At 37.8% G+C, this 14,240-nt stretch overlaps 1 protein-coding gene across 6 annotated transcripts in view; it reads right to left on the bottom strand.

Moving 5' to 3' along the window:
• CDK17 (cyclin dependent kinase 17) overlaps window positions 1-14,240 on the bottom strand; it is a 92,803-nt gene that overhangs the window by 18,357 nt on the left and 60,206 nt on the right. For all 6 annotated transcript variants that reach the window (XM_084205324.1, XM_084205319.1, XM_084205323.1 and 3 more), the window contains exon 5: window positions 1,403-1,528. In XM_084205324.1, the coding sequence (XP_084061450.1) occupies window positions 1,403-1,528 (126 nt within the window). The remainder of the gene's footprint in view (window positions 1-1,402; window positions 1,529-14,240) is intronic.

Genomic DNA, 14,240 nt, shown 5'->3' on the forward strand with positions numbered 1-14,240 from the left:
CTCAGAGGTAAAGAGGAGAGAACCTCAATTGCTCTCAGGGGTCACCATTATTGAGCAAGGGAATTCAGATTTACAGGAAAAATTCCCCCAGATCCCAAATACTTAACTCTACTGGCAAGGTTCTACTGAAAAGGTCTTTTTCCAGCATTTGAAGAGAGGTTTGGAGAAATCTGCTCCTCAGTTTCATGCTACAGCAACAAATAAGTGGTGAATGAGCTACAAAATTCTGGCACAAGTATTTAAGCCTGACACATTATCATTACTTCCAGAAATTCACTTAAATATTTTCTTCGTTTTTTCTAATATTGTTTTTGCAAAATGTGGCATGCAGATCAGAGCTTTATTAGCCCAGCACAATAATTTTTTTCTTTCAGGCTAAAAATACTGAAACAATGCTTTGCTATAGACCTTATTCATAATGAATAAAATAAAGATATTTTACAGTCAATAAACCTATTTCACTATTTGTACTTTCCTATTTATTTTTCAGTAAATAAGTAATTAAATCAAGAAAACAACAATGTGCACCTCATAAACCTATTCAGAATTTTTCTGTGACAAATTCCTCACCAATGAATTCACTCAGGATGTCAGTAACAGTCTAGCAATTCCTTAAGACCTCAACACTAAATAACACTGATAGCTGAAACTGTGACCACCAATTTTTTTTTAAAAATAAGACAATAATGTTTTTTATTATTCCAGGGATGTGCATGATTTATATGTACAAATATCCCAATTTTCTAGCACTTATACTCAAATTATAGAATAGGAACACTCATTCCTATGTCATCTCTAAGGAAAAGACTTATTTTTAAAAGTAACCAATAATCCAAAAAGGTAAATGTTAATTTATTCCTTCTGTCTTTTAGGAAATAACATGTGCTTTAAAAAAGAAAACAACAACAAAAAAAAAAACCTGCATAAAACACCCACTATTGTCTCCACAGCAATTCTGAGAAAAAAATTGTTATTAAATACAAAAAGAGCAGTGAGGAGGACCTGCCTTCATATTATGCTGCTTTAGGGCCTCCCTACTAAATCACGAGGGGACCCAGCCTTGACCTAAGACTGTGTGGCCTATTTGCTCAAACAGATCATCCCTGCTCTAAAAAGCAGAAGGATTTAAGTATGTACTTTGGGAGTTTAGTTTAGCCACTGACTTCAACAGGTCAAGACTGACCTATTCACTGAGAAATATGAGAGCACCAAGTTAGCAGAAGAAAAATGATACAAAGTGTGAAGTTCTTCATTGGATTTTGACAAGTACACGCTGATGTTCAGGAATAAAAAGTCCAAATGGAAATGAAGCTGAAATATGCCTATGGAATACTGGCCTGTGTGTTCAATGGATTCTGAAGACCTGAGAGGCTGGTTAGAAAGGCAGGTGCATCACACTTACTAGGGAGGCTCGACGAGAACGCCGACTCATGGGCTGGTCAAAGGGCGGGCTGTTGATCTGCAGCTTCTCCAGGTAGCCATCGGGTATCCTGATGTCAGCGGGCAGCGACAAGCGCTTGTTCAAATCCTGCAGCAAATCATGTGAAAAAAGAGAAGGGACAAGTAGAATTCAGAATTTCCTAAAGCATCTTTAACATCGGCTGTGTTACCATATAAAACTGAAATATTTACACAATGAAAAATAATGTCAAAAAATGGTTTTAAAAGCATATTCTCTTCTTAAAATACCTCAGCTTGCTTATATAACAGGTTAAAAAAACCTGTGCAAACTTATTACTCGTACAAAAGGAATGAAATATTAAAATGCAAATAACTACATTGTGGGTAAATATACTGAGCTCACTCGAATCCTTATAGAGACCTGGAATACGAGAAACTGAGAATTCAGAGACTTGGGGATACATTTCTTTTCATACAGCAGTTACTTTAGTACAAGAATAGATTTCCATAATTCAAAATATATCACCCTCTCTTTGTCTTGACTACAAAAAAACTACAAACTTAGTCTATTTTTTCCAGTCTCACAAAACAGAATCATGTCATTATTAGAGCCAACTATTACTACATTTCTTTTATTTCTAACTCTTTACTACAGGATCTTTCAAAAATGAAAATGCCATTACATGAAAGCCATTTTCTCTGCATCAGATTCTGTTTTTTCGCCAGTAAATTTTTCCAACAACAACATACATAATTTCTAAGACAAGAGGGAAACAAAATCACTTCATTTTTTACCAAATGAGAGGGTGGAGAGAAGATTTGTTTCTACACATTCTTATTGTTTTTATTTTCAGTTCGGCTTTAATCTCAAACATGCCGAGAAACAAAAATATTAAATATTGTCTCAAAATGGCCAGTCACCATCTCACGAGATAAAAGGATATCACAGCCAGACTCACCAAAAATGGGAAGGCATTTCTGAAACAGCAGGAATTGTTTTTCAGTGTAGGTAGTTTATTCAAGTAAAGAAAGTCATGCTCAACATCAAAGTGCACAATCTGCCCCCAGAGATTCTACCCTGAAGCTGAGGACATCTCTGGAAGCACCACTGTTTTCACACTTTTCTCCAGCACAAGAGGTAACTGTATTTCTGCTGGCAGACCTGAGATTTAGTCAATACTGACCTGAGGGGAGTAAACCCTTCTTGAAGGTACTCTTTTCTGTCTTACCTATCACCTCCAGCTGGGCATCCTGAGCTAACCCAAATGTTGGCAGCTACATCCCTGTTCGATTCCCCTCAGGCTTGACCATGTGCTTCTACTCATGTCTGCAGCAGCTTTGAACTATTTCAGCATGCTAAATAATCAAGAAACTCTCAGGCAAAGTGCATAGCTTCCTGCCAGCTTTGTGCTCCAAACAGGTTCAGGGTAAGGTCAGACAAGCTCACAGCCTGAATGCAGGGCAAGGGAGGCACAGCAGGGCAAGCCCGGGAAGCCGGCAGCCAAATTGGCTTAGGCTGACAAAGAACTGGATCGTCAGACTTTTCAAGACTTTGAGATCTTGGTGAACAACTTGCTAAGCTTTCAGTGAAGAGAATGTATTTGAACCGTGTATATACATGACCTGTACACATACCTGGAGCAAAAGCTAAGCGGAAAACACCAGTTAAAGAGATAGACTTTGAAAAATCTATGTAATTTGGGAATTAGTCGAATCTCAGGTAGCACTGAAGTGTTAATATATATCCCCCTGGATGATTTACATATGCTATTGACTATGGCCACCCCATATAGGCAGAATTTTTTGGATAGAGGCCAGCAAAGCTCTAATTTCTGGCAGCTGATCCTCCTGTTCTCCTTTTGCTTCTCACACTTCCTTAGGTACAGAGCACAAAGCCTGTTAGCTTCTGCTTTGCTGCCCAACATGAGCTTCTTTGCACATCTGGAAAAATTAGTGTAAATTTTTTAGCTACTACAGAATTTTAAAACTGTCTTTAAACAAAAAAAGTGCTGTTTACAGAATGGCAGCTTTGACCAACATTTTAAAACTAAATTAAAAGAAAACAGAAGGTATAGCTCTGTTCTGGCCTACTTTCTCGTTTCTTAACTCATTTTCAACTTGCATATTTTAAATTTTTTAAAACATTGGCAACTGTAAGACTGCCTGTGTGGTTTTTGGGAGAGTGGTAGAACCAACATATTGTAACAGGACCTGCAAGTATTCCCTAGAGTAAAACAGTATTTTCCACTACAGTATTTTCCTTGTTTTTGCCAGGTTCTGCTAATGCCTCTCTCCCACTGAAGAGGATTTCAGATAATGAAAAAAAAAAAATTCATCCTATAATTTATTGCATTCTTCAGAAAATTCTGGCAGCTGTTCACAACAGCTGAGCACAAGGAAAGGCGTGCCATGTTGACTTAGAGCAGCTTTGACATCTCATTGCAGAGTAAAACCACAAAACTGCTGGAACAAGACAGGGATGACAGGAAAAGGATCAGCATCAGTCTCTACCTCACCTTCCTAACATAATACAACATCAGCACTGGGCCAATATAGTGGCTTTTTGCTTTTTTTCTGATGGCTCAAGAACAATTTCACAAATAGCAATAGAACAAAAGAAAATATCAGTGAGCTGAGTTTTTCAATATAACTTCCTGAACACAATAGATATGACCACTATCCTATAAACTCTGTGACAAAATAGCTTTTTCCCACTCTTACCTATTAACTCTTGTGGCACAGAAACCTCTTGCAGTGCTCTCACTGTCCCATTGTGCTTGTTTAAAAGGTGTGTTTATAGGGATTTTAACAGAAAATGTTTACAGGGATATTGAAGTTATGGACCTCAACTCCAAGACCTCAAGAAATACTGACCTGATTGTACCCCAAAGCTCTCCATGTGCATGCTCTCTCCCCTCACAGCAGTCATGGCTGGCACAGCTGAAGTGGTGCTTCAAACCCACCTCCACAGCCTCCAAGAAGCAGCCCCAAGCATATGAAGTTGATGGGTATATAGGAAGAAGGCAGCCTTTAGGGCTGCAATGACTATTTGAAAAGTGTGCCAGTAAGTGTGCACTGTGCCTGCCATCACTGAACACACCTTTTCACAGGGAGTGCAAGGGAAACGAAGCAAAGTCTAAGATTCTACACAGCTACAAAGAATCAATCCCTTACTTTGAAGCCTAGCTATCACAGAAACAAGATAAAAATATTTTAGACACGGAAAATATGATAATGTGAGGTAGATGTAATTCTACTAGAGTTCCTATTCCTTCATTCTCAAAACCTCTGCCTATGCCATTTTTGCAACGGGCCCCATGACTTTACTTCAGAGATTCATGTGACATCCTGAGTTATAAACCAAGACCTTCAGCTGCACGCTTCCATTTGGTGCTCCACAGTAGGGAGTACAGTCTGAGCCTAAGTACTTACTGCTGCAAAGGCCAAAATCTGTTCCAATTTGGATAACCCCCCCCCCCCAAAACAGTAATCCACTTTTACATAAAACAACAACCCTCACCTCCATGCAACCCTCACCTCAATGCAACTCTCCTGCAATGTCTTTCTTTAAAAGAACCCTGATCACAACACCCCAACCTGAAGAGAAAAAGAGACTTTTTTTTAGAATTAGAATACCTGATGTTAGTAACATTTCTTTCCCTACATTGGTAATGTAGTAGATAATACATGACAGCAGAGCTGTCTCTTTCTGCTGAGCTCTTTTTCCCCCCTCAGAAAAAAAAAAAAAAAAAGAGTATTAAGTGCTGAAAGCCTAAATTTTTGCCATGTTATAAATAAAATAAAAACAGTATCTATTCTCCTTAACTTTCTTGAGCTGAAGAAAGGTTCTTTTCTGTGAGAAAACCATAATGACTTGATGGAAACTGCAGTTAGGTAGTTTAGAGATTTTTCCTCCTAATGACTTACACTACAATACTTCCAAAACTCATGCTTATTTGGCTATGTTAGAATGTCAACCAAGCCAAGACTTCCTTTTTAAAACCATACATTAAAATTGCTACCTACCAGCCAGAAACCTTTCATGACACCAATATTTGAAAGATTATAGAATTATATAAGTCTTCTTTGTATTACAATTTTCCTTTACCTAACTCCCTAAAATAGATAAAATGGAAGAAAGTAATTTAGACTACAACCCCAAATACCTGAAAGAAGGAAATTATGATGACGTATTTGTCTGTACCACCTTAATTTCTCCCAGTTTTTGCAATAATTGAAGCAACCACCTCTTGGGAAAAGCAAGCAATTATAATTAAATGCAATACAGTAACATGAAAGGGGATTCATTAGATGTGCATGAGAGAAATAAGCAGAACGTTTCCTAGTGGCTAAATAGAAAAACTGGAAACTAAAGTTACATCAGTCTGACACAGTTGAAAAACCCAGTTAATTTAACTGAAATAATGTTAAAAGAACAGCAAGAACCTACCACACACCTACCAACTTTGAGCCTTAACTGCTCAAGACCAGGCAGTCTGCTGACACTCAGGCAGCCTGGTCATCTGATGGCAGCAGGACACTTGTGATTGTCCCACTGTAGGAGATCCTGGTGAACAGTCAAGTCTTCACCCAGCGGGGCGCTCACTTTCTGCTCCCACAAAATGCAGAGAAGACTGAAGGACAGTGGGGAGACTTGTGGGTGTAGGTAACAGCACTTTAATAGGGAAAGCAAAAGCTGTGTGCCCCAGCAGAATGGAAAAGGAACTGATTCACAGCTTCCTCTCAGCACGCAGGTGTCCAACGGCTTCCTGGAAAGCTGGGCTTAGCATGCACGTGGCTCAAGAAGTGCAAGACAAATGCCATAGCCACAAACCTCCTTCCTCCCTCCTGCGCCAGCTTTTACTGCCGAGTGCCATGCCAGATGGCACACAACAGCCCTTTGGCCAGCTGGGTCAGCTGTCAAGCCCAGGGGAAGCAGCCTGTTTCCCTGGTGGGGCTGAGCAGCCTTTAGGGCGAGTCTGGCCTTGGTGCAGGAAGCCTGGACCTGCCCGTTCCATGCAATCACCACCTCTGCTCCCTCTCTGTCCTGCAGCCATCCCACTGCAACCCTGCTATGGCTGCTTCACCAGCAGCAAAACCTGCTCTTCTAAACCACATGGCTTGCTGCTGATTTGGTGTGACACCAGGCTAGAGGGCCAGCAACAGGAGGAAACAGATTTTTAAGAATTTCTAATTGTCTTAAATCTCTGTGGAATTCTGCGAAGCAATGAGAGACTTTCTGGACAGAGGACTTTGTTCACACTTATTTCAATGACCAAAGGAATATAATGACCTGCTAGCACTTCCCATAGAAAAGAAAAAACAAAAAAACCTAAACCAAGTTATAAAGTATCTTGCTACAATGCTGTTTAAAGAAGCCATAAGGAAACATGTAACATTAATGGCAGGACTGAATTTTCACTAGGCTTTTTGAGACTCTCAGCACTACAATGTACAAGTTAAATGTCCTTTTTTAACACTAATTTCGCATCCCTTCATAAATCTTCTAAATTTTTTGAAGGTAGTAAATTAGAGCAACTCCATATGTTATTTTATATATCCTTTTTAAAACATAACAGATCTGTAAGTGGTGTAAGTGGTATTCTCTCAACTCTAAGAGAGAGAATCTGGGTACATTCCTTATAACTCTTAAGAAGCAAGGGTTTACTGGAATGTCAAACCTTAGCTTTTAGGGGCAACAAAGTACTTCAAGTAAAACAAATAATCTTTTAGAGAATTGAAATGGTATTATTTTCTCGTATTTCACTTAAGATTTACTTTTCCAAATGAGGTCAAATTTATGAAAAAGCTTTTGTCAATCCATAGCATTTTCTAGTTAATTCTTTTATATTTAGCTTTAAGGCCAACTTGCAACCGAATATATCAATATTCAATAAATGTGGAACTCTAAATGATCAAATGCCTACGGTTAACTGTATGTTATTTAATGAGCTATTTTTTGATCCAGTTCCAGATTATGCTCTGGAGAACACATTCAGCCGCCATTTGATTTGTTAAGGGAACTGGAATGCTTGTGGCATTTTCCTCCACCTTCTACAACTTAAAAATATATTTTCTACCCTCATATGCAATGCTTATTCTCAGTTTTGCTTTACTCCTGGTATTACTGGCAAAGAAATGAATTTATTTTTATGATTTGTTCTGAAACGAGTTTCACATTTGTCCTACTCTGCTTCATGGCAGATAAACACGAAAGCACTTGTGACAATGACACCACTTTGTTTTCTGTGGAGACAAATGACCCTAACTTGTATTTATTTTTGTCATCTATTTCTAATGCCAGCTACAGCAAAGAAGAGCTACACTTGTCCACCGTTCTCTTGCATCTGGCTGACATCCACCTGTGTTGCTGTAACTTGATGTGGAAGTTCCATCTACCAGTGACTACTTACACTCGGGCACAAGAAAAGGAGGCAGGAATTCCAACTTAAACTCTGATATTTAATGTAAACAAACAAACAAACAAACAAACAAAATACAACCTTGCCCCCAAACTTGGCCTGGTTTTCACACATATAAGTAAATTGCAAAAATCCTAACTTTTTTTTTCATTACCTCTGGTCCTCTTCAGGATGGCCTAAAGTAGTATTGCAAACATCAGCTTCTTCATTTGCCACCCATAGTAAATCATTCACAAGGCTTTAATACTAGAATTTTGTTACCACATTCTTTCACTTCTGTCGACCTCTTCCCTAGCTACCTATCCTTTTCTCCTATTTCCATAATACAAACTTAACAGCTATTCCCTTTTATAATTGCCTGACTTGACTCATTTAATACTACATAGTGCCACATTATGACACATTTCAGGAAGTCTCATTCCTGACCAACACGTAATTTTTCACTCCTCTTCAACCCTGTCAAAAAAATAAACCTATTTTTATTTGTGGAAAGAACACTGTTAACATTTTCCACTTTAAATCAGGTATCATAACAAAAAAAACTTATGGATTAACTTTCGTTAATTCACCTTTTTTTTGGCCAAGATGCACTACACACTTCAGTTAATTTCACTGAAGTTTATAAAGATGATTCTAACTCAGGATAGACAATGTTTGAACTCTACATATTTAAACTGCTCTAAAAAGAAGCAACTTGAAACATTCACATTTTTTATGTGAAGTTCTTCTGTCTGCTGTCAAGTCATTATGTCTTTGACTTACATAGAATATTTAGAAAATAAACACTAATATTTATGATGAAACAGAAAAAACATCATTAAACACAAAAAATACAAAACCAGAAAACTGCCCCAGGGAAGGCTTTGTTGAGGTCTTCCAATTCCAATTTAAACTACAGTACAAAAAGCAAAAACGAAAACCAGGCTACTTTTATTTTTAACCTGTAACAAATGTGCCAAATTGCAGAGTGCTTCTTTCTTGCTCCAACAGTAAGTCTCTCTTGTACCTACTTGACTACTAGTGCTGCTAATCTTTGAACTGATAGGCCATTTCAGACTGTCACCACAATCACAACTGCAACTGCAGCAAGAAAAGGAAGATTTTTTTGTCAGAAAAACTTGAAGGGAAAACCCTGATAAACACCAGCCTCAGTTCACTCTTACTGAATGTTTCATTTAACAAACCCAACAGCTGAGTATCTCCAAAGCCAGTATTTCACTGCCTGTGACCAGATGTTCCCACTGCTTTTGTAGAAAGGGCTAGGTGTAAGAAAGTCTCATGAATACTCCTTCCAAAGAGAGGAACTAATAATCCACAGATACAAGGTTAGGAGCCAAGGGGAGTAGGAAGCTGTCAGTGGATGACACAAACTATACTGCCAAGCTACACCATTATATACCTTATAATTCTTATTGCTTTGGCTATTCCGTTTATTGGTGAGCTACATTTCCGGACCAACCATTCCGTAAGGTATGTACTTACTATATGGCAACAGACAACTTGTTGGTAACCTCTCCCTTAAATTTTAGTTTATCTTTTAAGAGTTGATTCTGCTAAATTCCATCCATGAAATTCTGCTACAGCCTCACAAAGAAAAAAGAATTGTTCTTCCAAGTCTACAGACATCAGCCTGGCGGCCCAAACAATCCACCACGGAGCAAATGAAAATGCTCCTGTGTAAGCATGGGTCTGAATTGGCCTTCTCACCAGCTTTAGTGAGCACCAGTCAGACATCTCAGCTGCAACCATGGGCTGTTCACTAGTAACTCATTGTGCTTTTGTTCACTGGAGAATGCTTAATGACATCTAAGACACTGCATCATATAACCCTCTGTGCAACACAATTCAACTTCATTATATGCTTACTGTAAAAGAACCTCCAAAACCAACCAAATTTTTACACTATTCTTTCCTTGCATTTATTTTAACAAAGAATGTGTATTATGTGCTACCTCATGATACACAAAGCAAACAAATTAATTTTAAGACACTAGTTTGGGCCAGTAAGAATTTAAACATTCTAATATACAGCTTTTAAGCATGTACTTGCTGCATCATTTTAGTATCAGATACCATGTGGAATTTTTTTCTGAAGGTTGTGTTATCAAATTTCAGTGCATTTTTGTCAAATGACAGTTAGCACAGCTGAAGCCAACTGGATCCTCTACAGAATTAAAACATACAACAAGATTGCTAGAGGCAAAAATAAATATATTAAAAAACCCAAAAAACCAACCCCAAACCAGAGAACATATTTGTAAAAAACTATTATTTGGTTACAGCTCTGTAGACCTTCAAGATCTCTAAGAAAAACATCAGCATACACATGCACCAAAAGAAACCTTGCAGCACACTATTTTAATACCTTTATAAATAGTCTTCAATTAGCGTAACCAAAAAGACTATTTTAACAGCTGGGATGAGTTATCTATACTGGTCTTCCTTATATGTATATAAAGCCATCATCAGTCCCCCACACAACTGACAGGTTTAGCTAGAATTTCATTATGATGCATAAAGTGAATTTTTTTTCTGTGTTAGCAGCTTGATTTATATCCGAGTATTAGATTTTTCCTTTATACTTGAATATTGTTATTACAATTTTACTGAAAACATTAAATCACAAGTATTCAATTACTTTTCTGCTAAATTTGAGGAAAGGGTCATCAAAGAACATCTTCTGCTAGCAGCAATAATGAAAATACAAACTTAAGATCCATCTACAAAGGATAGATCTCACACCATAAATCCGTGCTGGTTTTCAGCAAGTCTGTTGAAATGCAGCACAATTTGAGAAAGCATCAATTTTGAGTACTGAATCAAGGGGCTTTTTTACATTTGGGACAGAATTGACCCTAAATACAGTGGAATTCATTCATCAATTAAATAAAAAGGTTTTTTCCCAAATAAGCTCATAGAGTACAGAAAGCACTTTCAGGGACCTTATCATGAGATTGAGCCCACAGGCCATTTCAGACTCAGAAGAAATAGCAGTGACCACAGACAATGCATGTTCTCTGCCTCCTGTCCAACATAAACAACAGCTTGTCAGATTGGATTTTGACATGCCAGGCAAAGACAAGGAGCCAAGCCTCATCTGTGAAATATTAATATTACAAATTCTATGGTTAAATCTCTGGTTTGGGACTAGGTGTCACATTTTCCCAGCACATCTACTATCATCAATCAGCAAAGCAAAGACTTTTCTGCCAGTAGCTGAAGAATGTTATTGCCAATATCTACAGTAGCTATGGCTCTCAAATAAGCATATTAAATAAATATGAATAATATAAAAATTAAAAGCATAGAAACAAGTATTGCAAGCAGATATCTTTGTTTTTATTTACTTTAGCACCATGAAAAACTTAGGAAATGCGCTAAGCACCTTTTCAGTAGTATTTGCAACAATTAGTATTTTTGAAGGCACAGAATTACAGGCCAATAGGTTTATTTAAGCAGGCAAAAATATGAATTGTGAACACTTACTTTTTCAAAATACTTTTAGTGAGAATTTTCTTCTCATGGATATGCTGCTTAGGCTACCAACTAGCTGAAAAAACCTGCTCTTTCACACATTTTTCGAAAAAACCACAGGCTGTTATTTTATTTGCTTCATCTCTTCCAGTAGTTTTAAAGAGAAAGGTTTGAACTGTTCAGCACAAATACAGTGTTCACAAACTGCATTCCAGGAGCTTCTATTCACATCCAATGAAACCAAACAAAACAAATACATGCGTCAGAAAACCAGTTTTGAAAAATATGAGAAAGGAGAAATGAAAATCAAATGTGAGACATTAACTTTCCTTCCAGCAAGTAAATACACATGAAATTTGTGACAGATTATACCAGAAACACCTGAAAATTCTTCTAATTTTTTTTTTGGTTGGTTTTTTGCTTTGGTTTTGGTTTGTTTTTATTTTTTTGTTTGTTTTGGTTATTATTTCATTGCATCAGAAAGAAGCTTGTCACAAAGTGAACGTGGAGAATATAAGGAAGAATGTAAAAAATAATAACAACTATAAAGATATCATGTCTGATTTTGTTTGCCTGCTAAATTGCCACCTATCAAGATACCACTCCGTAGCATTAACCTCAATATAAACCCCGCTCAAATTCAGGGTCTATGGCTGTGTGACTCAACAGGAGGTGCTGGGCAGGAACAGAAAATAATAAAGCAAGCTCTGCCTCACTTACTATTACACCTTCCTGATTTTTAAAACATGGATTTCTCTATGTTTTTATCAGTTTTTTTAATATAGTAACAAGAGAAACTGCCCTGAAAGGAAAAAAGGTAGTGTAGCTTACCAGCTTGTAAGAAAAACAAGGCCAAGAGGAAGAAAAAAGAGGAACAGAACATACCACTGCAAAAACACAAACTTAAAACAGTTCTGTGTAATATTAATTACTAACACTGGCATTTACATCATCAACAATGCTTTAAGTACCAAAAGGTAAGTCCCATGAAAAAAGTGGCTAATTAAAAACAAACCAACATCTTGAATAAGAAAATGGGAAATCTGAACTTCCTGGACTTAATTGTGGCTGGAGCAGAGTATGAAACTGCACCCCATGACTGACTTCTAATCTGATGCATTTCTGTCATTGTAAGAGATGTGTTTTATAGATGATTGAACTCTTCCAACATAATACTAGACTACTCCTAAATGGAACCCAAGACATAAAACCAAAAAAGCATATATTCCATCCTTACAGACAGAACATTGCCTAATGCAGTAACTTTTCTAAGGGAATATTTGCAAGTGGAATGCAAGAATTTTAGCACCAGAATGACAAAGGTTCTCAACAGAAGGGCAAAAAAGTGCTAATTGCTGATAACAAAGGCAGTTACCCTTTAAAAAGTCTAGTAAAAGGCATGCTGAAGTCATCTGTTACCTAAGCTGAAATTCCTTTACTTGTTGCAGTGACAGTGTTCGGCAGAAGAAATGAGTCTGCCATTTAAAGGAGGTCCATCAGCTTAATCAAAACCATACTAGTAATTCAGAATATGCATTTGGGTTTTTAGAAGGGGGCTTCTGAAATCACCAAGGGTCATGGAAATGTGAAAGTGGGAGTTTATAAGAAGGATAACGCATTTTCTAGTGTAACCTTGAAAAAGGTTGAGAAAAACGATGCAAGCATGACTGAATGGAGATAGTGCAGCGACCACTGAAAATCAAAAGAAGTCTTGATTGTATTCAGCTACATTATTTTTTTCTGTCTAGTACTGAAATCTTCGGGTAGGTGATCATGTGCTTAGATTCATAGAAGTGACAATGAGAAGAGAAGCTATTTCTTTCTCAAGAGTCAGAGAGAAGCAAGTTTGACAAAACCCAGTAAATATGGCACAGACAGTTCTGCAGCTGTCAAGAACAGAAGGAAGGGGGAAGGAAGAAACTTTGCTCAGAGGAGGCCGCAAGTAGTAATGGCTGCTTGGTATACAAGGAAGCCACCTGGATGGCAAGATACCTAGGGCTGAATGCTCAGGCTATCTTGGATAAAGTGGCTTCCTCCTTCCAAAACTAACGGCAGAAGAAAATACTGTACACGACCAAAAGCCTGGGTCAGTACTGCATTCAGCCTGCTGTTCAAGCATTTAAACAATTGAATGGAGCCGAGAGTGCCCTATTTGCACATGAGAATGGGGACCTACAAACCACATTCTAATCTGAAGCCTATGAACAAATTCTTCACAGTTTTATCAACTGAAATATCAATTAATCTTGTGTATTTTTCTTAGGAGAAGGTATGCTTGCCCAGATAGACCAACAGCATGTTGAGTTACTCAGGCAGTGTGTCAAGACCCCCTAAGCAGTTATACCCTGGTAAAGAGTGAAGCTCCAAAAAAACTTATTTTTCATCTAGATTCTTAGTTTTGGAAGGTGACCATGACAGCACACACCTGCCTACAGCATCAATTTGTATGTAGCCTTTGTATTTCCTTCTGTTCAGTTACAAGTACTAACCCTGCAGCTAATCCTCTCAGGGGAGAATGATCCCCATAGCAGTGTGGCAGGAGCAGTCTGATCTGGAACACACTTCTGTCACTAATGTGACAGTCAGATGGATAAGAACTGTTTCTCAGGATAAAATATCTGGGAAACAGGCTGGTGAACAGTGGGTCATGGCCCTCTGCCAGTTCACATGCTAAGACAACTAACAGACCTTGGACTTCTGGGAAAGGGAAACAGATGTTTCAATTTGCACAGACTGTTTCTCCTTATTTTTTATCCACCACAGCTCTTAATGATGCACTCACAGTCCACTGCATGGGCACAGGGCCCCCAGTGAACACTTACAACCTATAACATGAATCTATATTAATGCATTACTTCTTTATTTATATTAATGCATTACTTCTTTTAGAGCAAAATCAAACTGAAAATGCTTTAAGCTATAGTTCCATAATCGGGAGAAATG

The sequence above is a fragment of the Fringilla coelebs genome (assembly GCF_963513975.1).
Source record: "Fringilla coelebs genome assembly, chromosome: 5".
NCBI classification, from domain to species: domain Eukaryota; kingdom Metazoa; phylum Chordata; class Aves; order Passeriformes; family Fringillidae; genus Fringilla; species Fringilla coelebs.